We start from the raw sequence: 23,863 nt of genomic DNA, 5'->3' as shown, positions 1-23,863 counted from the left end.
TAATCTACAAAATAATTTTTTTTTTATTTTTGTTTTTAGTGAAATAAATTTTATATGAAAATGAAGTTAGCCGACGTTTCAAAATTTAAAAAAAATTTTTGTAAATATTTTTTTAAGATGTAATTTAAATAATAAAAAAAATCAAAAATTTTTAGACGTTTGCTAACTTCAGTGTCATAAAGATCATATAGTGGTCACTGATCAGAATGCTCCAAAAATTTGGCTATTTCTTCTCTGCGTTTTTGAATATCTTTTAAAGTAATCTGGAAAATAAAAAGAAGAAATAAATAATTAGAAATGAAACAATCAATCTTTAATTATTAACTCTTTTTTAAATATGAGCTCATTTTGATATTACACTCATCAAGAGCTTTCATTTGAATACCCATATCAATTTTTTTTATATATTTTCATATATATGGTATTTGTGAAATATATAAATATATAAAATATATGAAAAATTGATGTGGGTACTCAAATGAAAGGTCTTGATGAGTGTTATGTCGAGATGAGCTTATATCTTTAAAAATGTCAATAGTTGACAAGATACAAGGTCATTTCTTAATTATTGACATTTTTAAAAATATAAGCTCATCCCGATGTTACTCTCATCAAGACCTTTCATTTGAGTACCCACATCAATTTTTCATATATTTTATATATATATATATATATATATATATATATATATATATATATATATATATATATATATATATATATAATATATATATGAAATAAAATATATGAAAAATTGATGTGGGTACTCAAATGAAAGCTCTCAATGAGCTTAACATTAAAATGAGCTTAAAATATATTTTAAATAATAAAATATCTAACTTGCTTAAAAACAGGAACACAGTAACTAATAATAGGTTCTCCCTTCTTTGTCTTCACATTAATTTCACACTCCAGTTTAACAACTGGAGTGAAACTTCCAGGATACGACGGCGAACCCTCAACATTGAAAGATACTTTTATGAAGTACTGTCTTTCAGTCCCGGCAATTTTGAGCCGTGTGTATGTCAAAACTGGATTGATGCACTTGTCTGCCTTTATTTTTTCGTAGCCATTCTCTTTCATGAATAACAAATAAGTCTTCAACCCTTCTTGGGTAAAATATTTAATCTCTGGGTTATCTTTTGGAAGATTGTACTCGTATCTAACTGGCGGTTGTTCCCGCTTAGCCAGAGCAATTTGTGTAATTCCAAAAATTAAAAAAATTTTAAGGAACATTTTTAAAAAGATTAAGTTCTAAGAAAAAGTGAACTAATAAAATGAGTTGGACGTGATGAGGAGTCATTTTAACCATTAAAAAATTGCTCGAGGTGATAGATATCATCACCGATGATGTCTTTAGTATCTTTAAAATTAAATTCAGTAATTAAATTGATGGGAAAAAAAATTATTAATTATTTTATTACTCGTTTAACTATTTAAAAATAATGTGATAACGATAAAATACGTCATGATATAATTTGTATTTTATATTAAAAATAGAAAAAAAAAATTGGAAATGTTATAAGTGGACAAAATAAAATGTAATTTTTTCTATTATTGACATTTTTAAAGATGTAAGCTCATCCTGATGTTAGTCTCAATGAGACCTTTCATTTGAGTACCCACATGCCATTTTTTATATATTTTATATATATATATATATATATATATATATATATATATATATATATATATATATATATATACATATATATAATATATATAAATATATAAAATATATGAAAAATTGATGTGGGTACTCAAATGAAAGGTCTCGATGAGTATAACATCGAGATGAGCTTACATCTTTAAAAATGTCAATAGTTCACAAGATACAAGGTAATTTCTTAATTATTAACATTTTTGAAATTAATAAATTTGATTTATTTTGACGGAGATTTCGCAAGTTTTTCGGACATCCGAGCAAACAAAATCAAGCAAGCAGACTTTGAGTTCCGCAAATAGCCGACTTGCATCAACCAAAATATTTTGTTAAACATTATTTGGTGTTGGATTTTTTTTTGCGAAATTAATCTCAATTTTTTGTAAAAATTCGGGCATTTCCAAGCAGAGGTTACTCGTTATCTCGTTCATCAACCTGTCAATTTTTACCGAAAGTAAGTACCGGAAAATTCATTACTCTCATTTAACTATTTAACTGGAAATTATTTATCTCTATTTGTCGCAGATTAAAATGCTGAAAAAAATCATCATCATCGTTGTCGTTGCATTTGCACTGCTGTCAATGCGAGCTTATGCTAAAAAACCTGCCGTTCCGGATTTAGTTTACTTCCAAGTAGCAATTTAAAGCTACTATTTTTCTATAAAACTTTTTACAACAATCAAATGTTTTAATTAATTAAAAATAAAATTCATGCGATAAAAAATATTATTTTTTATATTCAAATTTTATTAAATTATTTAATTTTAATATTTATTCAAAATAACTGAGCTTTGAATTTTTTTTTTAAATTATCAATATTATAATCAAATTTGTCCTAAAAAATAATTACATTTTTAATTATTTAAAATTTCTACGTCAATTTTTTTTTTTAATTTTTTTTTGGCGATAATTTATTTTTTAAAATAATTAATTAGCAGTATAAAAAATTTTTTAACGCTTTCTCATTTTTAAAAATGTAGTTTTTTTTTTTATTTATGCTAAAGTTTGATACTTTTTATAATTTTTTAATTTAAAAAAAAAAAAATAATTCTAAAACAAATTAATTAAGACACGCAGTAGCTTGTTGGATTTGGTTCTTTTATACCAAAGCATTGGACCGGGTTCGAGCCCGGCCTACACCAATTAATACTTTCTCAAAATTTAAGTATATTTTTTTACTCAGCCAAAAATAAAAAAATTACTCCAATTATATTAATTTAAATAATTAATGAAAAAAAAAAAATTATTTAATGTTTAAATGACTGCTTTTGCTTAAATTATTAAATAAAAAATAATTTATTATTCTCGCCAAGTTTTTCAGAGAAAAATAAAATATTTTTAGTAAATTAAACGGAATGTCAACAAAAGTAGCTGACAGACGGAGTTCCATTAACGTAACAAGTAAACAAGCACCAGTTTGACCAGGTGAGACAGGTATGGCATGAAAGATTCTCCCTCTACTAGCTTTTGGTACGGAGAGGGAGCTATTGCTCTCATTGTTCTCGTTGTACACGTGAATGCAAAGCCGTTATAGTTTAACTAACAGAGAGGGGATCCACTCCACTCAATTCCAAGCAATTCCAAGTTTATCTTTATCCTAATGCTTTTAACCACTTCTATCTCTAGTATTGTGCATCTAGTTCAGTTTCAAGCCTGTTGTCTGTAAAAATTATTTGATAAATAAATATGAAAATTACTCTGGTTATTTTTTTTTGTATTATTATACTTGCTGATGGGTATGTAGCAGGATCCATTCTATTTCATTTTTTTTTTTAAGTATTGTTTCTAGTCTAGAGTGCTGCTGCGTATTTTTAGATTAAGTTTTTATGATAGTTAATTTAATAATACTGTTAGCAGACTTTTTTTATTTATTAATGTAAAAATTTAAATTAAAACTAAAAAATATTTTTTTTTTAATTTTTTATACGTTAAATTTTTTTTAAATAATTTTTTTGTTAGAAAAAATTCTAAAAATTTGGCAAAAAAATTTGACATGTAGAAATTTTAAAAAATTGTAATTAAGAATTTTTTTATTTTTATTTTTAAACTCAAATTTCTTTTTAATCTTTAGTTAAAAAAAATTTGTCTGTTAAAAAAAAAATAATTTATTGACTTAAGATATTTTTTAATTAAAATTTAATGATAACGTAATTGATTGCTTCCATTAAAAATTAAAAATTATCTTTAGACAATTAAAATTCAATACTTATAAATAAAATTAATTTTTTTAAGTATTGTAATTAAAAAAAATATATATTTTTCTATTACTCAGTTATTTTTCTTAAGAAAAAAATAATTGTGGTTCAATAAGTCAATAGAGATAAAATTATAAAAACTAGTCATAACAAGAAAAAAATTTTTTTTAGAATTTTATGTTAAAAATAACAAAAAAAAAAATTAAATTAAAATAATAAAATAAAATAATTGTTAAGTTAGCTGAATTTTTTAATTTATTATTAATGATTAAATTAAAACAAAAAAAAAATTTTTTAAAAATTGCACTTAAAATTTTTCAAGTTTTTTACAAAAAAAAATTTTTCTTAAAAATTTATGATTATGAAAATTAAGAGGCATTCGATAATTTTTTTTATAAATAAATTGTAGTAATAAAAATTTATTTAAAAAATTTTATTTTTAGAATTTTTAAAAAATTATTAATAGAATTTTTTAAAAATAATTTTCTTGGTTTAGTTTAATAAAAAAAAAAAAATGTCCTAAAAATTTTTAATAATAATTTGAATTATAAAAATACAAAATCCAAACTTTTAGAAATTCTAAAAAATTATTATTATAATTTTTTTTTTAAATAATTTGTATTAATAAAAAAATAAAAAACAAATTTTTCCAGCCGAACAAAAAGAAAATTCAAGAAGCCGAAATTACAAAAACTATCCGGCCCAAATGACTTTGATCTACTAATATTCACGCAGCATTGGCCTGAGACAGTTTGTTTCACGTGGCAAGAGACTGTCAGCAACCATACATGCAATTTGCCCCGCGATGAAGAGTGGACCATCCACGGAATCTGGCCCACACAGAACCACAAAGAGGGTCCGTCCTATTGCAACAAATCCATGAAGTTTGATTCGGCTAAATTGACGCTGATCGAGGATGAACTGGAGCTAAAGTGGATCGACGTAGAAAACGGAACCAAGCCCTTCTCATTCTGGAAGCACGAGTGGGAAAAGCACGGGACTTGTGCCATGGTGCTTCCCGAAGTCAGCGACGAGTACAAGTACTTCAAAAAAGGCCTTGAATTGTTGGATCAGTACGACATGAAAGGTGTCCTGGCTAAAGCTAATATTTTTCCTGGGAAACAGTACATGGTCCAAGAGATTCTTAATGGAGTCAATAATATTTTGGGAAAACACTGTCAAGTTGAATGTGTTATTAATCCTGTAAGTAGAATTTTAGTTTTCCACACCTAAATTCAAATTAATGACTTTTGTATTAAATTATCACTTTTGTAAAATTGCACTGTACTTTTTTAAATATTCACGTTTTTAAAAAAATAAGCTCATCCTGATGTTACGTTCATCAAGAGCTTTCATTCAAGTACCCACATGCATTTTTCATATATTTTTCATATATACATATATATAATATATATAAATATATAAAATATATGAAAAATTGATGTGGGTACTCAAATGAAAGGTCTCGATGAGTGTAACATCAAAATGAGCTTAAATCTTTAAAAATGTCAATAATTCTCAAGATATAAGGTCATTTCTCAATTATGTAAACTCTTACAATTTACAAATATTTTAATAAATATTAAATTATAATAAATAATTTTTTTTTTCTAGAAAACCAAAGAGAGGTACCTATTTGAAATACGAATTTGTTTCGACAAATCATTCAAACTCATTGACTGTGATAACATCGCTAGTTATCCAACTAATTGTGCGAGGAAAAGAAAAATTTCCTATCCAGGAACTGTACCGAGTAGGATTAGTCTAATTCAATTTTGAAATTTTATTTTATTAGTTTAAAATTTATTTAAAGGCTAAATTTAATTGAGAAAAAAAAATAAGGCCTTTATTGATATAGAAAAATTAAATTATTATTTTTGATACGTTTGTATTGAAAAAAATTATAGAATTTTTTTTTTTTTTGTTAAAAAAATTATTTTTCTGTTTAAAATAATTCAAAAAATAGTAATTATTTTTGTAAAATCATTATCTGAAATAAAAGTTATTTATATAATTAAATTAAAAAAAAAAAAATTTGTGCCATCTTTGGATTTATTATTTTAAATCTTAATCCGTTTATAAAGATTATAGAAAAAAATCTATAATTTAAATCTTATAAGTTATACATATGTCACTGGCTTACTTTTTTAAAATAATAATTGTATTTACTTACTTGAACACTTAAAAATTTTTTTTTAAAAAATAATTACTCACAAAACTGCAACTCCCTATCATTATCATTGTTACCACCAATATTTGTAATTATAATTATCATACAAGTATAAAAACCCGTTATCACTCGATTTTCTTCTGTACAATTACAACAGCTGACGGCACGAGACCTACAAAGAAATAGATTACAGGGTTAAAGTCTAAGTCGCTTTTTTTTGTGATTAGAAATAAATAATTATCTATAGAAACCTAAATAAAAACCCCATAGAAATTTTAATAGAAACCTCCAGATTAATCTCATAAAAACCACATAAAAACCTAAAAAAATCCATAAAAACCCGATAAAAATAAATAAATGATTAATAAAAAATTACCAAGAACGTCAAGCGGTGCATCATAATCCTCGAAGGAGAATACTTTTCTAGGAAAGTTTGTCAACAAGTTGAAGGGTCCTGGAGGATCTGTTCGGTTCATTTCGATGTAAAGTCTGACAGCAGACAGCTGCTCCTTGGCACCGAAGGTTTGCGTGAGAGTGTCGCCGTTGGTCAGTCGGATTTGCAGTCTAGTTTCAGTGTAATCCCGCTTGGGAGCTGCGGGCGTTGGAGCTGGAGCTGGAGCTGGAGTAGGAACTGGTACAGGAGGAACCAAATTTCCATACTCCGCGGCAGCTTTTGCGCGACGAGCTGCTTTGTCAGCTTCTATCTTCTCGCGGATCGCCTGACGGGCAATCCTGTCCTCTTCTTTTTCGCGTTTACGCTGCTCCAGCAGTTTTTTCATCTCCAGCTCTTCCATTCTGTTGGGAATAAATAAATAAAAAATGAAAATTTCAAAATATTAAGAAGATATTCTGGTCTGGAATTTTGAAAAAATTAAAATAAAATATCTAAGTACTTTTTTCTAGCTTCAGCCATTTCTTTTCCGGATTTGATTCTAATTTTTTCTTTCTCAAGACTCTCTTGCTTCTCCAGTTCCTCGCGTTCTTTGCGCTTTTGCCGGATTTTTTCCTCCAGCTGCTTCAATTTTTCTTTTTTCTCCTCTTCAGTCAGTGGCTTTTTCTCTTCGAGGCTCTCGGAGAAACTGTCGTGGCCGGACTTGGTTGCGTGATATTCAACTTCCAGAGAAGATTTGAATAATTTTCCACACCTAAATTTAAATTAAAATTATTAATAAAAAAAAAAAAATAAATAAATAATAATAATAATAAATCATAATATTAAATTTAGCTGTCACCACAATTTAAAAAAATTTTTTTAATAAATAAATTATAGCAAAAAAAAATTGTTAAAAAAATTTAATAAAATTAAAAATGCAATTTTTTTTAAATAATTTTTTTTAAAGAAAATTAAAAATGAAAATAAAGTTTTAAAGAAAAAAAATTTTTCTAGTAAATTAAAAAAATTATCAAGTGACAGCTAAATTAAATGTCATTAATAAATCGATAATTACACATCGCATTTCAAGGATTTAGCTTCTTGATTTTCATTTTCAGTACTTGCTGTCGCAGAGCTACTTTGCGCTGAGGAAGACCCTTGCAGTGACACTTGAGTCTCTTCCGAACTAGCTCCCGTTTGGGGAACTTCGTCTTCAGTATTCGAAAATAACCTTTCAAAAATAAATTTTTTTTTAAAGATATAAAAAAATAATTGGATAAAAAAATTACCAGTCCATTGCAGGTTGAACTCCAACATTTCCAGTAGCCTTGAGTGCTTTTTCTCTGCAAAAAAAATGATTTATCTATTAGCACTATTTTTAATAATTTTATAAATTTTTTTAACAAATAAATTATGACATAAAAATTTTAGAATACTAAAGTTAGCTGAATTTTTAAATTTTGTTTGTTTTTTTAAGTTTTTAACTATGAAAATTAAATTAGCCGACTTAAAAATTTTTTTTTTTTAATTATTTAAAAAAATTTCACATGTAAAAAATTTTAAAAACTAAACATCCAATTTTAAAAAAAAAATTTTTTATTGCTCATAATTGCCATAATATATTTGTTAAAAAAATTCTTAAAATTATTAAATGTCTGCTAAATTAATTTTCATTTTTTTTTTTTACTTAATTAATTTTTTTAATAGAAAAAAAATTTTTAAATTTCGGCTAATTTAATTTTCATAAAAATAAAAAAAAAATAAAAAATGCAATTTTTTAAAAACAAATTCATTTTTTTATATTATGTAAAATGTAAATATATCGAGCAATTGAGGTTATATTTGCAATTATCCAACAATTGTTTTTATTTAGGATAAAAAAAAACTTACGAGCGTTCTTTGGAGAATCCCATGTCAACGAGCATCGCTACAAATGGTGAATCTTCTACCATTGTTGTTTTGTTTTCTTGAATTGTTTGTGTTTTGTAAATTTATAACTTTGTTATATTTTCTAGAGCTTCTAGGCTAAAACGTGGAGCTGAGTAGTTTTTTTAAAATTAACTGTCATTGTGTTGTATAGTCTTCACAGCAGGAGAATTAATTTCGGGTAAGTTCGGCATTTTTACCATTTTTTATATTTTTTTTTATTCACTGCGCATGCGCAGCTGTCAGCGCGGTAAATTTAAATAAAATTTAAAATTTTATTTAAAAATTCCCACTCAAATTTTTTTTTGTTAATGAAAATTTGTAAATTTAATCTACGTAGCCTAATAATTAATAAATAACAAAAAAAAAAAAAGTAGATTTCAAGGATATTTAATAAAAAAAAAATTGTATTTTCATTGAATTTGATTGAAAAAATAATAAGCTTTGACTCTTTGATGAATACTTCACTCCTTGTTTGGAAGAAAACATTATTTATTTTGATAACTGTTGAAAAAATAAAAAAAAAAAAATATTTTAATAAGCTTATTGATAAACCAAAAAAAAAAAAAATAATAAGCCTGTATAATAATATCTTACATTTTCAAAGAAATCAGCAACTTTATGACTCATGTTTCCTAAAGTATTGAAGATTGTACGACCGATAGGTTTTCCCTTAAATATAAATAAAAATTAATCATTAAAAAATAAATCTATTCTTTTTTTTGTATTAAAAAATTCTATGTTAAATATTTAAAAATTTTTTATATAAATTTAACAGAAAATAAATATTAAATTTAGGCAAAAATTTTTTACTGTGAATTAAAATAAATTTCTTATTTCTTATGAATATTAAAGAGTTACTTTAAAAATAAATAAATTCTCACTTGACTGTCAAATTTTCTCGCTTTTGCAAATTTATTTTCTGAGTAATCTTCAAAAATCTGTGAAATTATATTCGAATGGCTTGTTGAAGGTGTAGGAGTGATCCAATATATTCGAAAAAAGAATTAGTTAAAGTACTTGTAGAGGTAGTTGCAGGGTTAGTTGTGGTTGTAGTCGTTGTAGGCTTTTCCTTCACTAGCTTGTAAGAGTAAGTCTGAAAAAAATTTTAATTCAGCGAAAAAAATTTTTAAAATGTTTTAAAAAATTAAATTTAATTCAATAAATCAAAATGGACGATAAATATGTAGATAATAATTAAATTTAACTAATTATTGTAAAAATTACCTGAGAAAAAGTACAGACAATTAAAATAATACAGAATAATTTTTTAAAAGACATTTTTTTTAAACTGGATAATTTTTTTATGAAAAATTATAACAGTCGATTTTTTTACTTGATAAATAATTTGATACTTTTTAATGGTCTTAGATTATTGTAGCATTTATATACATCATAAATTTCTTATCAGCTTAATAAGGAATTTAGAGGGAGTTTTAATGTGGGAAGATATAATTAAGTTAATTATACTGTAATGAAGTGTAATTAAACCTTGGTTTCTCAATAAATACCTTGAATGAATATCAAACAAAGGTCATATGAACATTAAATTAATTAATATCCATAATTAGCCTGATATCTGACCGATTTATTAAATATAAGAATTTTAAAATTAAATTACACTCAACCTTAGCAAAATAATTTTCAAGTATTTTAATAATTAGGACAAACTATTTCCCTGAATTGGTGGATCTTTTTCGTCCATTCCGCTGTTGCCGGAAGAGCCGAACATGTTGGTGTAAGTATCGTTCCCAATATTGACGTTGCTGCCAGCTGGTCTACTGTTTTGTACCAAGTTTTGAACATTTACATCATTATCATTTCCACCGGTATCAGAAGCAGCTGAATATGAAGCAACGGCTACAATAGCCAAGGCGATAATGCAGTAGCGCATCTTAAAAAATTTCTGTCAAAAAAAATCTCTTTTTAAAATTATTACAATTCAAATTTGCGCGCGCAAACATTTATTGCGCGCGCATGAATTTCGGATTACAATTCAAATTTACGCGCGCAAGCATTTATTGCGCGCGCATGAATTCAGGATTATAATTCAAATTTGCGCGCGCAAGCATTTATTAATTAAAATTAAATTGTACTTGATTTCGAACTTACGATTTATAAAATTGAGTTTTTCAATTTTAATCGTAAATTTTCCATTGGACCCATGGTTTTTATACTGCCTTTATCTATATACAAAAACAGAAATTGTTATTTTTTGTATTTTCGTTTTTCTTTTAATTTATAACGTAAGAAAAACCGCTAATTAATAAATATAGATAAGGAGCACAAATTTTGTCAGGTGCGCAAGTGGGTTTATGCAGGTGCTTCATTATATTTGCATTATACGAATTGGATATTCAGGATAATTCTGCAAAAAAATTATATTATTTTCTTGAGCGAAAAAAAAATTTTTTTTGATTAAAAAAAAAGAATTAAAAATGATCTAACTTGTTAAATTACCTCAAGAGATAGCATTAAAAAGGATTGAAGGATTAAAAAGTATTTAAAATAATTAAAAATCAAATTATTTTGAATTTTTTCTAATTCTTTTTTTTAATGAGAGAAATTTCACTTATTCCAACAAAATTAAAATTAATTTTCTTGCTTTAAGAAATTTAGATTTTGATCCAAGAAAATTTATTTAAGTCAAGAAAAAGTCTTCTTGTTTTTAGAAAATTCAATCTTTTGCTCCAAAAAATTTTTTTCTTGATAAAAGTAAATTTTCTTGCCTTGAAAAAATTTTTTTCTTGCTCCAAAAAATTAAATATGAAGATAGAAGTAAATTTTCATTAATATTTTTATTATTCTCAAGTTTTCGATTAAAAATATTTTTTATTAACCAAAAATTACATTTATATTGAATAAAACAATGAATTGTCAAAAACTTGACTAAAAAATTAGCTACAGCTAATATTTTGGCAAAATGTTGAGCGGCTTATGCTCGGTTGTTCATGTTGGTTCCAACATTGTTCGAGACCATGTTGGTAGATCCTGGGCTTCCGTTTCCCACGTCATTAGAAATGTCGGTGTTGGATCTGTTGATGCCCAAGTTGTTGGTTCTAGCCCATGGGTTTCCGGTGGCGGCAGCGTTGTTCATGTTGGTTTTGACATTGTTCATGACCATGTTGGTGCTGCCAGGTGAATCGTTTCCTACGTAGTTGCCAATTTTCACATCATTTTTATTTAGACCGGAATTAGAATATCCGCATCTATCTCTAAGGCAAGCTGCTGAAGCTACGGCTACCATAGCCAAGGCGACAATCAGGAAACGCATTTTTAAAGATTTCTGTAAAAAAAAAATTTTTTGTAATTATTACAATCCTTTATTTAAAATTGATGAGTAAAATTTCGACACAGAAAAAAATCAAGTAAATAATTTTGAAAAATTTCATCTTCTTGATTTGAGTTAGAAAATTTTTTAATTAAGAAATTTTTATTGGCTTAAATAAATTTTTATTGATTAAAAAATTTTTTGCCTTAATTTAAGACAATAAAAATTTTTTTAATTATTTTTTTGGTTTATGAATTTTGTTTTTATTCAAATTAATTTTTTTTTCTGTGTAAAAATATTGATTAAAATTAAAAAATTTTAATTTCTAATTCTCATAAATTTTACACAGAAAAAAAAATTAATTTGAATCAAAAAAAAAAAAAAAACATTCTTAAATCAAGAAAATAATTAAAAAAATTTTTATTGTCTTGAATTAAGGCAAAAAATTCTTTAATAAAATAAAATTTACTCATAGAATAATTTCTTCAAAATTATTTCCTGGATTTAACATAATTTTTTTTTTTTTTTGATCTTGATTTAAAAAACTTACGATTTAAACTGAGTTCTTCAATTTGAATTGTAAATCGACTATTAGACGCATGGTTTATATACTGCTTATGTTTATGCACAAACAGAAATTATTGTTGTTTTTAAACACATTGTCTTTCAATTTACTGTTGTTCCAATTGCCGTAAGATTTACTATTGACTAAGTGGAACTTTTCCTTCTCCCTTTTTTCAGAATTATTTATAAAACATATTTAGTCATCATTCGATTGTTCAATGACGTAAGAAAAATTGCAAATTAATAAATATAAATATAAATAAGGAGCACAGATTTAATCATGGGTGTGTCTATTTGTACAGGTGCGCAGGTGGTTGTGTATGTATGCAGGTGCTTCACCATATTTTTTTGCAACAGACAAATTGGAATTATTACAATAATAAAAAATAAAAAAATTTTTATTTTTAAATATTTAGATTTTATTTTTCCAGTAGATAATGTCTCTATTTAAGTCACGAGACAATTTTTTAATTAAAAAAAAAAAAATTGGATCAAAAAAATTGCATTTTTAATTTTTTTTTAATTTCTATGACAATTTTTTTGCGATAATTTATTTTTAATTTTATTTAACAAAAAAAGTTTGGAAAATCTAAAAGTGCACGACTCATAATGATTAATTTGGCTTTGGAAATTTATTTTTTTATTTTTAGAATTAGAAAGTGTTAATAAAGCGATTAGTAAAAAAAAAAATGTACACACCATTTTGGCGCGAAATATAAAATATAGATCATTAGAAATTTGAATAGCGCGCTGCGCGCGCGCCTTATTTTTGACCAATAAGGAATCAGGTGCCATTTTTTTATTTTTTTGCGAGTTTCGACTATTGAGTAACTTCACACTCTCTCAGATACAAAAAAAAAATACACAAGTATACAGACTCTGACAGTTGCTGCTCTCTAGATGCGAAATTCTGAAGCTTCTTCATAATAATGACAAAATAGTGACAGCTGATCTAAAAAACATAAAAAATAACCTAAAAATTTTAACTAATTGTTTTTTTTTTTTTTTTTTTTTTTTTTTTTTTTTTTTTAAGTTAAAAATGATAAATTTAAAAAATTACTGTAATTATATTGATCAAATAAGAAAATACGCTAAGCGCAGTGACATAAGTGAAACGGAGTTGGAAAAAATATTCGACGAGTGTTTTGACGATATAGAAAAAAAGTTTAAAAAAAATAAACGGGGAATTTGCAATGTCATTTGTAAATTACTTCAACTATTTTTAATTGTTAATTTTTTATTATTGGTATTGTCAGTTGTTATTTATCATGATCCTTATTTACGGAGTTTTTTTTTACGAAATTTACAAAGTTACATTTATCCTGGGTTTTTTATTTTTCGTAAACTTGCGGTACCTGTCATTACACGCTATCCGACACTAACAGGTAATAATAATGATAACTTTAATGTCATTAATTTTTATTTTAAATAATTAAAAATTTTAATTTAAAAAAATGAAAATTAATTTAGAATATAATTTTTTTTCTATAATTTATTTGTTAAAAAAATTCCTAAAATTATTACAAAAATATTACTAGAAATTTAATAAATTTTTTTTATTTATTTACAGAATATTATGATGAAACATGCCTGGTAGAAAATCCATTCTTCCAATTATCAAGCATCGATTGCTGGCCATGCAATACGATCCAAACGATCCCCGATATGTCGGGATTAAATTGGAGCATACCTCGTAATTTTAATTTTGGGTTTCCTTTTATAAGACAAGAAAACGACAGTATTAATAATAATTTATCTAGCTTTTTTGATTTCTTGGAAATTAATAGAGATATTTTTATTAACGACGCTCGAAGAATTTACTCAAATAATATTGAATACCAGTAAGTACGCAAAAGTTTATTTTATTTTCAAAATTTTCAATAAAATTAATTTTTTTTTTTTTTCAGAAACATTAATGATGTTATCGATAAAAGATTAGATACTAATAAATCTCAGGTAGGAAATACACACATATCATGGAGAATAAATAGAATGACACCCGGTAGAATTATACGGAAATTATTTCCAAAACCAAAAGGTACTCCTGATTGGTGGGGACAATCTGTTGAGAGATTTGTTTTTATTGATGAACCATCAGCTCCTTTTTATAATTTAGTAAGTAAAATATTTAATGTCATCAAAATTAGCCAATTTAAAAATTTTTTTTATTTATTAAATTAGAACTAAAAAATTGCTCGTAGTTTTTAAAACTTTCTTAAAATAAATTAAAAATTTTCTTAAAAAAAAAAAAACTTAATTTTCATTAATATTAATTCAAAAATACTTAATTAATTAAAAAAATAAATTTAACAAGTAAAATATTAATATTAATAAAAATAAAATTTTTCCACTAAAAATAAATCAATCCAAAAAAATATAATTTTTTTAAAATAATTTCAGCCAAATCCAGAGTGCACAAATGTAATTCTAAGATCTACAAGTGGCTTGCGTTTGATCAAAATGATACCTAGTCCCGAGTGTCTGAGCACTTGTCAGCCTACTGCAATAATTTTGAAAGCTGGTTACACCTGTAAGTACATTAAATTAATAATGCAGAAGTGGAAAATTTAATTGATAAAATTCCACTTTTGCATAATTACGTCAGTAGTTATATTAATAATAATTAATAGTAAGATAAATAATTTATTAAATCATACGTGTATTTTATCAACAGTATGGTACAATTGGTTGTACTGGAGACCAATCAGCTACCCAGTGGCCAATGCAACGGAAGTTTCTGTTAATTATTTAACGTCCTTCTGTTAAGTACAAAAAAAAAAGCAATATCTAAATTTTTTTATAGATATTTTTTATAACGTGCCAAATACTATAAAGTTGTAAATTATTTTTATAAAGTCATTTTACATATATATATTATTAAAAATAAGCAGTATTAAATAAATTCAATTTTTAATTGAAAATATTTATAATTTTTAAGAAAAATTATTTATTAGAGTTCTTTTTTAATTTTTTTATGAAAAATTAAAATCAAATAATTTTTTAATTAAATAAAACAAAAAAATCTAACTAAAAAAAAAAAAATTATTACACAAGTTCTAGAAAAAAAAAAAAAAAAAAAAAAAAATCAATAAAAAAAATTATATCCGTTAAAAGTGTCAATTATCGTCGACTTAAAGTGTGAGGTAATTAAATTTTTTATCTCTGTTTTCAAACTTAATAGAATAACTCAAATAAAATTCTCTTATCTTCTTTGAATGCGTCATTACACATAAAAATTCCAAGTCATAAAAAATTATTTTTACAAATTAATTTATTAAGCCAATTATATGAACTTGTACGAGTTGTTAAGTACAGTACGTTAAGGTACGAATAAATAGATAAATATTAATTAATTGATGAGTAATTTGGCTGCTATCATGGTCATGAAAATTGTCACTAAAGAAGCTTGTAACGAGTTGCCGAAATTGAAGTAATACTTGAGCAAGTCTACTTGAGGTAGAGGACGTTCGGCGCGCATTGAGCGCAAGTTTATGCTCAATACATAATTATCTTTGAATTGTTTCGTAATTTCGGACTTGAGAGTTTCGTTTGTAAGAACTTGATACAAGCCGTTTTTAGGAGTCGCGGTGTTGAGAAGCAATTTCGAGATTTTATCTGTAAATTTGGTATCTTCGCTTCCTGATATCAATTCACTGGTGAATAATGGTTGGGCGGTATCGATGTTATCACCTGCGTTGTAGACAAATGCCTGGAATAATTAAAATTATTGTTGAATTTTTTTTTTATTTATAATTGTATAAAATCTGATTAATGAACTTAAAAAAAATTACAAAGAAATTAATTTGGTTGGAAATTTTATACTATTTTAATTTTTTAGATGAAGAAATAAGAATTTTTTTAACATTAAATTTTTCGGAGAAAAAAAATCTCTAAATTTGTAAAAAAAAAGAATTGACATTTTTTAAATTCTAAAATTTTTTTTTTACAAATTTATATATTTTTTTTTACTGAAAAGTTACTATAATAAAAAATTTTATTTCTTCATCTAAAAAATGAAATTAATCTGTATTATTGAGAGAATAAGAAAAATATCTCTAGATACATAATTTAGAAATTACCTTGTATCTTGTGAACTATTGACATTTTTCAAGATATAAATTCACCTTGATATTACACTCGTCAAGACCTTTCATTTGAGTATCCACATCAATTTTTCATATATTTTATATATTTATATATATATTATATATACGTATATATGAAAAATATATGAAAAATGCATAAGGGTACTCAAATGAAAGCTCTCGATGAGTATAACATCGAAATGAGTTTATATCTTCAAAAATGTCAATAGTTAAAAAATGACCTTGTATCTTGTGAAATATTGACATATTTAAAGATATAAGCTCATACTGATGTTAGGCTCATCGATACCTTTCATTTGAGTACCTACATCAATTTTTCATATATTTTATATATTTATATATATGAATATATATAAATATATAAATAAATATATACAGGGTGTCTCTGAAGTGGCGGGAGTAATTGTTGGGGTCGATAGAGAAAAAAATACTGAATCGAAAGTTCCTGAGCCAAAAATTTTTTTGGGCCATAGAATTTGAGTTATGAATTAAAAACGATAGCCAATCAGAAGCGCGCTATTCGAGAAATGAAAATGAGCGGGGAAGTAGAGGAGACGCGAGAGTGAGATGCTGCAATAGCAGCTTACTCGCTCACACAAAGCCGAGCATGAGAGGGGATTGTGACGCTATGAGCCGAGTACGTAAGTGTGAATGAGTGGATGTATGAGGTCGCAAGCGGACGGCTTAATGTATGAGTGTGTGTCCGTGTATCGCAGCATTATTGGAGGCGTTGTAACGCTGAATTAAAGCTAACCGGGTACTCTAAGACAGAGGAAAAAATTTTAATTTTTATTTTTATTCGAAAAAATTTAATAAAAAAAAATAAAAAGGCCCAAGATTTAACCAGACCCACAGAAACGGAGAGTAAATTTTTAATTCTCATTTATTTTGCTGGGGATTATTTTCAAATACAAAAAAAAAAAAAAGGCTAAAATTCAACTGGAATCCAAAAAGATGGATGAAAAAATTTTATTTTTTATTTTTAATCAGCAAAATTATTTTTCTTTAAAAAGAGCCCAATCTCGACTGGAGCAAGAAAAAATGATTGAAAAATTTTATTATTAATTTTCAATCAACAAAATTATTATAAAAAATAAATGGGCCCAAGTCTCAACCGGACCCAAACAAACGGATAAAAATTTTTATTACTTACTTAATTTGCTGGAAATTATCTTTAAAAACGAAAAAATGCCCAAGACTCGATCGGATCCAAAAAAATAACAGTACAAAAATTTTTTCCTTATTTTCAATCAGCAAAATTGTTTCTTTTAAAAAAGGCCCAATCTCAACCGGACTAGAAGAAACTGATTGAAAAATTTTATTTTTATTATTAATCGAGAAAATTATTTTGAAAAAAAAATAGGGCCCAGAATCAACCGGACAAACAATGGACTTGAGTTCAATTTTTTCTTAATTTATAATTTGACATTCTACCTGTTAATTCACCGATAGATAATTCTAATAAAAATATCAAAATTATTCGGACTTGAGTTCAATTTTTTTCTTAATTTATAATTTGACACTCTACCTGTTAATTCACTGATAGATAATTCTAATAAAAATATCAAAATTATTCGGACTTGAGTTCAATTTTTTTCTTAATTTATAATTTGACATTCTACCTGTTAATTCACTGATAGATAATTCTATTAAAAATATCAAAATTATTCGGACTTGAGTTCAATTTTTTTTTAATTTATCATTTGACATTTCGCTTGTTGATTAAGTGATTAATAATTTTAATAATAATATCAAAATTATCAGGACTCGAGAGCGATTTTTTTTTTAGTATATTTTTTTACATTTTACCTGTCAATTAACTGATAAATAATTTCAATTAAAATATCAAAATTATTCGGACTTGAGTTCAATTTTTTTTTTAATTTATTAGTTGACATTTTACCTGTTAATTAACTGATAAATAATTTTAATAAAAATATCAAAATTATCAGGACTCGAGAGCGATTTTTTTCAATTCCTTATTTGACATTTTACCTGTCAATTAATTAAAAAATAATTTTAATTAAAATATCAAAATTATTGGGACTTGAGTTCAATGTTTGTTTTAATTTATTTTTGACATTTTACCTGACGATTAATTGAAAAATTATTTTACAGAATAATTCCCAGCAAAATAAATGAGAAATGAAAGTTTTCCATCCGTTTGGTTGGGTCCGGTTGAGTCTTGGGCAATTCCTTCTGTTTTCAAAAATTATTCCGAGCATAAGAAATAAGTAATAAAAATTTTCTATCTGTTCGTTTTGGTCCGGTTGAGTCTGGGGCCTATTTTCTTTTTTGAAATAATTTTGTCAATTAATAATTGATAATAAATTTTTTCAATCAGTTTTTTATCGTCTTGTCAAGATTAGGCTGATTTTTGTTCAATAAATTTTTGTTTGTTATTGAAAAGAGAAAATAAATTTTTTTGCATTCTTCTATTCTTGGCTCTGGTCGAGTCTTGGGCATTTTTTCGTTTTTAAAAATAATTCCTAGCAAAATGAATGGGAAATAAAAGTTTTCGATCCGTTTGTTTGGGTCCGATTGAGTCTGGGGCCTATTAATTTTTTTAAGAATAATGTTGTTAATTAATAATTGATAATAAAATTTTTCAATCAGTTATTCGAAGTCTGTTTGAGATTGGGCCTTTCTTTTCAAGGAAAATTAATCTTGGTGATCAAGTAATAAAAAATTTCTATCCGTTTATTTGGGTCCTGCTGCGTCTTGGGTCTATTTTTTTTTTTCTTAATAATTTAGTTAATTAATATTTAGAAATAAAATTTTTCGATTTATCTTTTTCGGGTCCGGTCGAGTCTTGGGCAATTTTTTTGTTTCGAAAAATAATTCCCAACAAAAAAACAGGAATAAAAGTTTTCTTTCCGTTTGTTTGGGTCCAGTTAAGTCTGGGGCCTATTTTTTTTTTTAAAAAATTTTTGTTGATTAAAAATTCATTATAAAACTTTTCAATTATTTTTCTTGCTCCAGTCGAGATCAGGCCCTTTTTCAAAGGAAAATAATTTTGCTGATTAAAAATAGAAAAACAAAGATTTTCAATTTATTTTATTTCGGGTCTGGTCGAGTCTAGGGCATTTTTATCGTTTTCAAAAATAATTTCCTGCAAAATAAATAAGTAATAAAAATTATTTATCCGTTTGTTTGGGTCCAGTTGAGTCTAGGGCCTCATTTGTTTTTTTAATTAGTTTTGATGATCAACAATAAAAAATAAAATTTTTGGATCATTTTTTCTGGGTCCGGTCGAAATTGAGCCTTTTATTATAAAAAAAGTTAATTATGATGATTAAAAATGAATAGTAAAATTTTTTTATTCATCTCCCTTTCGGTCTGATGGAGTCTTGGGCATTTTTTTCATTTCGAAAAATAATTCCCAACAAAAAAAACAGGAATAAAAGTTTTCTTTCCGTTTGTTTGGGTCCAGTTAAGTCTGGGGCCTATTTTCTTTTTTTAAAAAATTTTGTTGATTAAAAATTCATTATAAAACTTTTCAATTATTTTTTCTTGCTCCAGTCGAGATCAGGCCCTTTTTCAAAGGAAAATAATTTTGCTGATTAAAAATAGAAAAACAAAGATTTTCAATTTATTTTATTTCGGGTCTGGTCGAGTCTAGGGCATTTTTATCGTTTTCAAAAATAATTTCCTGCAAAATAAATAAGTAATAAAAATTATTTATCCGTTTGTTGTTTGGGTCCAGTTGAGTCTAGGGCCTCATTTGTTTTTTTAATTAGTTTTGATGATCAACAATAAAAAATAAAATTTTTGGATCATTTTTTCTGGGTCCGGTCGAAATTGAGCCTTTTATTATAAAAAAGTTAATTATGATGATTAAAAATGAATAGTAAAATTTTTTTATTCATCTCCCTTTCGGTCTGATGGAGTCTTGGGCATTTTTTCGTTTTTAAAGATAATTTCCAGCAAATTAAGTAAGTAATAAAAATTTTCTATCCGTTTGTTTAAGTCCGGTTAAGTCTGTGGCTTATTTTCTTTTTTAAATAATATTTGATTAATAATAAAAAATAAAATTTTTTAATTAGTTTCTCTTAGTCTGTTTGAGATTGGGCCTTGTTTCGAAAAGAAATTAATTTGGCTGATTGAAAATGAAAACAAAATTTTTCAATTTATTTTTTTTTTTGGGTCCGGCAGTCGAGTCTTGGGCGATTTTCTTCGTTTTTTAAAATAATTCCCATCAAAATAAATAAGTAATTAAAACTATCTATCTGTTTGTTTGGGTCCGGTTGAGTCTGCGGACTATTTTTTTTTAAATAATTTTGTTGATTGAAAATTAATAATAAAATTTTTAATCATTTTTTTTTGCTCCAGTCGAGATTGGGCCTTTTTTTAAAAGAAACAATTTTGCTGATTGAAAATAAGGAAAAAATTTTTGTACTGTTATTTTTTTGGATCCGATCGAGTCTTGGGCATTTTTTCGTTTTTAAAGATAATTTCCAGCAAATTAAGTAAGTAATAAAAATTTTTATCCGTTTGTTTGGGTCCGGTTGAGACTTGGGCCCATTTATTTTTTATAATAATTTTGTTGATTGAAAATTAATAATAAAATTTTTCAATCATTTTTTCTTGCTCCAGTCGAGATTGGGCTCTTTTTTAAAGAAAAATAATTTTGCTGATTAAAAATAAAAATAAAATTTTTCATCCATCTCTTTTTGGATTCCAGTTGAATCTTAGCCTTTTTTTTTTTTGTATTTGAAAATAATCCCCAGCAAAATAAATGAGAATTAAAAATTTACTCTCCGTTTCTGTGGGTCTGGTTAAATCTTGGGCCTTTTTATTTTTTTTTATTAAATTTTTTCGAATAAAAATAAAAATTAAAATTTTTCCTCTGTCTTAGAGTACCCGGTTAGCTTTAATTCAGCGTTACAACGCCTCCAATAATGCTGCGATACATGGACACACACTCATACATTAAGCCGTCCGCTTGCGACCTCATACATCCACTCATTCACACTTACGTACTCGGCTCATAGCGTCACAATCCCCTCTCATGCTCGGCTTTGTGTGAGCGAGTAAGCTGCTATTGCAGCATCTCACTCTCGCGTCTCCTCTACTTCCCCGCTCATTTTCATTTCTCGAATAGCGCGCTTCTGATTGGCTATCGTTTTTAATTCATAACTCAAATTCTATGGCCCAAAAAAATTTTTGGCTCAGGAACTTTCGATTCAGTATTTTTTTCTCTATCGACCCCAACAATTACTCCCGCCACTTCAGAGACACCCTGTATAAATATATAAAATATATGAAAAATTGATGTGGGTATTCAAATGAAAGGTCTCGATGAGCGGAATATCGAGGTGAGCTTATATTTTAAAAAATGTCAATAGTTGACAAAATACAATGTAATTTCTTAATTATTGACATTTTTAAAGATATAAGCTCATTTCGATGTTACACTTATCGAGACCTTTCATTTGAATACCCACATGCATTTTTATATATATTTATATATATACATATATATAATATATATAAATATATAAAATATGTAAAAAATTGATGTGGGTACTCAAATGAAAGGTCTTGATGAGTAGAATATCGAGATGAGCTTGTATCTTAAAAAATGTCAATATTTCACAAGATATAAGGTCATTTCTTAATTATATAAAATTAATTAATAAAAAAAAATATAGTTATATTTAAAAATAAAATTTTGATCATAAGCATGACCAAATTATTGCAGACTAAAAACTTCCTGTAATATTAATATAAAAATAATGATTATTTTTATTATCATAAATATTATAACAACTGACATGATAGATAATTGAGGTGTTAACATGTTAAATATAATCAACAGATCGGAAACGAGACACTCGAGTGGTAATACCAACCGGATGGCCGGAAATAGGGGAAAACCTTTACATAGAAGAGACTGCCGGAGAATCATCATCATTATCACCAGCATCGCCGTTAAATAAATCCAAACAATTGAAACAAATTCAGCGCAACATTCAAAATATTATTGCTCAGAAATCACAATTTAATTGTTAATATTAATATAATTAAAATGTATTATCGCGTTATTGAAACATTTGTCAAAAAATATTTAAAAAAAAATGTATATTTTTATTTTATTATTCATTTTTGACATTCGATAAACTAATTAATTTATTTAATTTTTTTTTTATAATTATTTTTTCACAATAAATTTTTTTATCAAATACCAAGAATTTATTTATTTAAAAAAAATATAAATAGATAATATTAACACAAATAATAAATAAATAAATAACAATTCATTCATTCAAATAAATTAACTCATATTTATTTAATTATTTATTATCATTATTATTATTATTTTCTTTTAAATGTATTTGTACCCATTACACCGTAATAACATCAACAATATACATATATTAATACATATATGTATACATATATATATATATATATATATATATATATATATATATATATATATATATATATATATATATATATATATATATATATATATATATATATATATATATATATATATATATAGATTATTTTTAAATATAATAGATTATTCTTTAAACATTTGTTTACAATAATTATACTTATAAATAACATTTATTTTAATATTCATTTTCAATTCGGGTGGTATCGATTAAGTGGGCAGGATATCTAAGGCTTTTTTGTTCTTAATTAAGATTTTGAGGGAATCCTCGAGCTGGATTAGTTCATTAATTTCGACATTTATTTTTAAATTTTAATTTTACTAATTTACGAGGCAAATAATTTTTTTTTATTTTTTAAATTGGAAGAATGACCATTTGTGACCAGTGATCATATATGGTCATTTGTGGTCAATGGTCGCAGATGATCATTTGTGACCAATGACAATATGTGACCATATATGATCCTCGGTCACAAATGACCATATATGATCATTGATCGTATCTGGTCATATATGACCATTGATCATATATGACCATGTATGGTCATTGGTCACAAATGACTATTTATGATCATTGGTCACAAATGACCATATATGACAATTGGTCACAAATGACCATATATGATCAATTATCATAGGTAATACTTTGTGATCAATGATCATATGTGGTCATATGTGATCAATGATCATTGATCAGAAAATTAAAAAATCTTAAAATTTTTTTTTCAAGCCAATTGAATATTCTTATAAAAATTCATTTGCATTTATCTCTTAAATTATATGACCAAAATTATTTTATAATCGAACTAGAAAATCCCTCATATCTAATAAATGCGTATTCATCATATCTTTAAGCTAATTTCTAATACGATGATTGTCGAAGAAAAATTACATTCTGAAACATTTAATTATACTAAATCTAATTTTTTTTTTTTTTTTTTTTTTTTTTAGTGTATATAATTGTGCATTAAGACATAAACAATTTATAGCTTCTTGGTACTTGTGTATCTACAAGATTTTAATTAGAAGAATAGGGAGTGTTTTATATAATTTAGTTAAGTTACTAATCAGGCACTTTAGTAATGTAATTATTAATCTTTTTATTATTTTATTAGCAATCCCTTAATTTTTTTATTCTTCTTAACACAAATATGATGAATAGCATTGTTATAGTTACGGGTTTTAAGGC

General features: G+C 25.5%; 5 protein-coding genes and 1 long non-coding RNA gene across 6 annotated transcripts; 2 read left to right on the top strand and 4 right to left on the bottom strand.

The window, feature by feature from the left end:
• Nucleotides 1-24: 24 nt before the first annotated feature.
• LOC141533658 (uncharacterized) lies at nucleotides 25-1,282 on the bottom strand. The gene is made up of 2 exons (XM_074252654.1): nucleotides 841-1,282; nucleotides 25-263 (listed from the first exon to the last, which is right to left on the bottom strand). Exons 1-2 carry the CDS (start codon nucleotides 1,234-1,236, stop codon nucleotides 195-197), a joined length of 465 nt encoding a protein of 154 aa, XP_074108755.1. The 5' UTR covers nucleotides 1,237-1,282; the 3' UTR covers nucleotides 25-194.
• Nucleotides 1,283-3,206: 1,924 nt separating this feature from the next.
• Nucleotides 3,207-5,767, top strand: LOC141533771 (ribonuclease Oy-like). Its single transcript, XM_074252811.1, has 3 exons — nucleotides 3,207-3,399; nucleotides 4,512-5,061; nucleotides 5,473-5,767. Exons 1-3 carry the CDS (start codon nucleotides 3,350-3,352, stop codon nucleotides 5,635-5,637), a joined length of 765 nt encoding a protein of 254 aa, XP_074108912.1. The 5' UTR covers nucleotides 3,207-3,349; the 3' UTR covers nucleotides 5,638-5,767.
• Nucleotides 5,768-5,892: 125 nt separating this feature from the next.
• LOC141533770 (UBX domain-containing protein 1) lies at nucleotides 5,893-8,457 on the bottom strand. Its single transcript, XM_074252810.1, has 6 exons — nucleotides 8,292-8,457; nucleotides 7,691-7,744; nucleotides 7,477-7,632; nucleotides 6,922-7,173; nucleotides 6,405-6,823; nucleotides 5,893-6,200 (listed from the first exon to the last, which is right to left on the bottom strand). The coding sequence occupies exons 1-6, from the start codon at nucleotides 8,351-8,353 to the stop codon at nucleotides 6,154-6,156; spliced, it is 990 nt and encodes a 329-aa protein (XP_074108911.1). The 5' UTR covers nucleotides 8,354-8,457; the 3' UTR covers nucleotides 5,893-6,153.
• Nucleotides 8,458-8,783: 326 nt separating this feature from the next.
• LOC141533772 (uncharacterized) lies at nucleotides 8,784-9,672 on the bottom strand. Its single transcript, XR_012480346.1, has 4 exons — nucleotides 9,555-9,672; nucleotides 9,212-9,423; nucleotides 8,925-8,999; nucleotides 8,784-8,831 (listed from the first exon to the last, which is right to left on the bottom strand). It is a non-coding gene; the product is annotated as an uncharacterized LOC141533772 (long non-coding RNA).
• Nucleotides 9,673-11,112: 1,440 nt separating this feature from the next.
• Nucleotides 11,113-12,308, bottom strand: LOC141533739 (uncharacterized). The gene is made up of 2 exons (XM_074252766.1): nucleotides 12,149-12,308; nucleotides 11,113-11,613 (listed from the first exon to the last, which is right to left on the bottom strand). Exon 2 carries the CDS (start codon nucleotides 11,599-11,601, stop codon nucleotides 11,263-11,265), a length of 339 nt encoding a protein of 112 aa, XP_074108867.1. The 5' UTR covers nucleotides 11,602-11,613; nucleotides 12,149-12,308; the 3' UTR covers nucleotides 11,113-11,262.
• An 862-nt stretch (nucleotides 12,309-13,170) lies between these two features.
• On the top strand, nucleotides 13,171-15,105 carry LOC141533627 (uncharacterized). Its single transcript, XM_074252618.1, has 5 exons — nucleotides 13,171-13,547; nucleotides 13,733-14,003; nucleotides 14,070-14,277; nucleotides 14,563-14,692; nucleotides 14,837-15,105. The coding sequence occupies exons 1-5, from the start codon at nucleotides 13,202-13,204 to the stop codon at nucleotides 14,926-14,928; spliced, it is 1,047 nt and encodes a 348-aa protein (XP_074108719.1). The 5' UTR covers nucleotides 13,171-13,201; the 3' UTR covers nucleotides 14,929-15,105.
• The last annotated feature ends 8,758 nt before the right edge of the window (nucleotides 15,106-23,863 follow it).

Source organism: Cotesia typhae, unplaced genomic scaffold (assembly GCF_013202065.1).
Source record: "Cotesia typhae breed Kobodo isofemale line unplaced genomic scaffold, CoteBio_Ctyphae scaffold_121, whole genome shotgun sequence".
NCBI lineage: Eukaryota > Metazoa > Arthropoda > Insecta > Hymenoptera > Braconidae > Cotesia > Cotesia typhae.
This window is presented reverse-complemented; position numbering and strand designations above follow the sequence as displayed.

Bases quoted from the DNA above. Each gene is read 5' to 3' on its own strand.
- LOC141533658 (XM_074252654.1), bottom strand. From the start codon at position 1,236: ATGTTCCTTAAAATTTTTTTAATTTTTGGAATTACACAAATTGCTCTG. The intron at 264-840 runs GTTAGATATTTT...TTTATTTTCCAG, and splicing joins GTGTTCCTGTTTTTAAGCAA to ATTACTTTAAAAGATATTCA.
- LOC141533771 (XM_074252811.1), top strand. From the start codon at position 3,350: ATGAAAATTACTCTGGTTATTTTTTTTTGTATTATTATACTTGCTGAT. The intron at 3,400-4,511 runs GTATGTAGCAGG...AAATTTTTCCAG, and splicing joins ATTATTATACTTGCTGATGG to CCGAACAAAAAGAAAATTCA. The intron at 5,062-5,472 runs GTAAGTAGAATT...TTTTTTTTCTAG, and splicing joins TTGAATGTGTTATTAATCCT to AAAACCAAAGAGAGGTACCT.
- LOC141533770 (XM_074252810.1), bottom strand. From the start codon at position 8,353: ATGGTAGAAGATTCACCATTTGTAGCGATGCTCGTTGACATGGGATTC. The intron at 7,745-8,291 runs GTAAGTTTTTTT...TTTTTTTTGCAG, and splicing joins GGATTCTCCAAAGAACGCTC to AGAAAAAGCACTCAAGGCTA. The intron at 6,824-6,921 runs GTACTTAGATAT...TATTCCCAACAG, and splicing joins ATGGCTGAAGCTAGAAAAAA to AATGGAAGAGCTGGAGATGA.
- LOC141533739 (XM_074252766.1), bottom strand. From the start codon at position 11,601: ATGCGTTTCCTGATTGTCGCCTTGGCTATGGTAGCCGTAGCTTCAGCA.
- LOC141533627 (XM_074252618.1), top strand. From the start codon at position 13,202: ATGATAAATTTAAAAAATTACTGTAATTATATTGATCAAATAAGAAAA. The intron at 14,004-14,069 runs GTAAGTACGCAA...TTTTTTTTTCAG, and splicing joins TCAAATAATATTGAATACCA to AAACATTAATGATGTTATCG. The intron at 14,693-14,836 runs GTAAGTACATTA...TTTTATCAACAG, and splicing joins TTTGAAAGCTGGTTACACCT to TATGGTACAATTGGTTGTAC.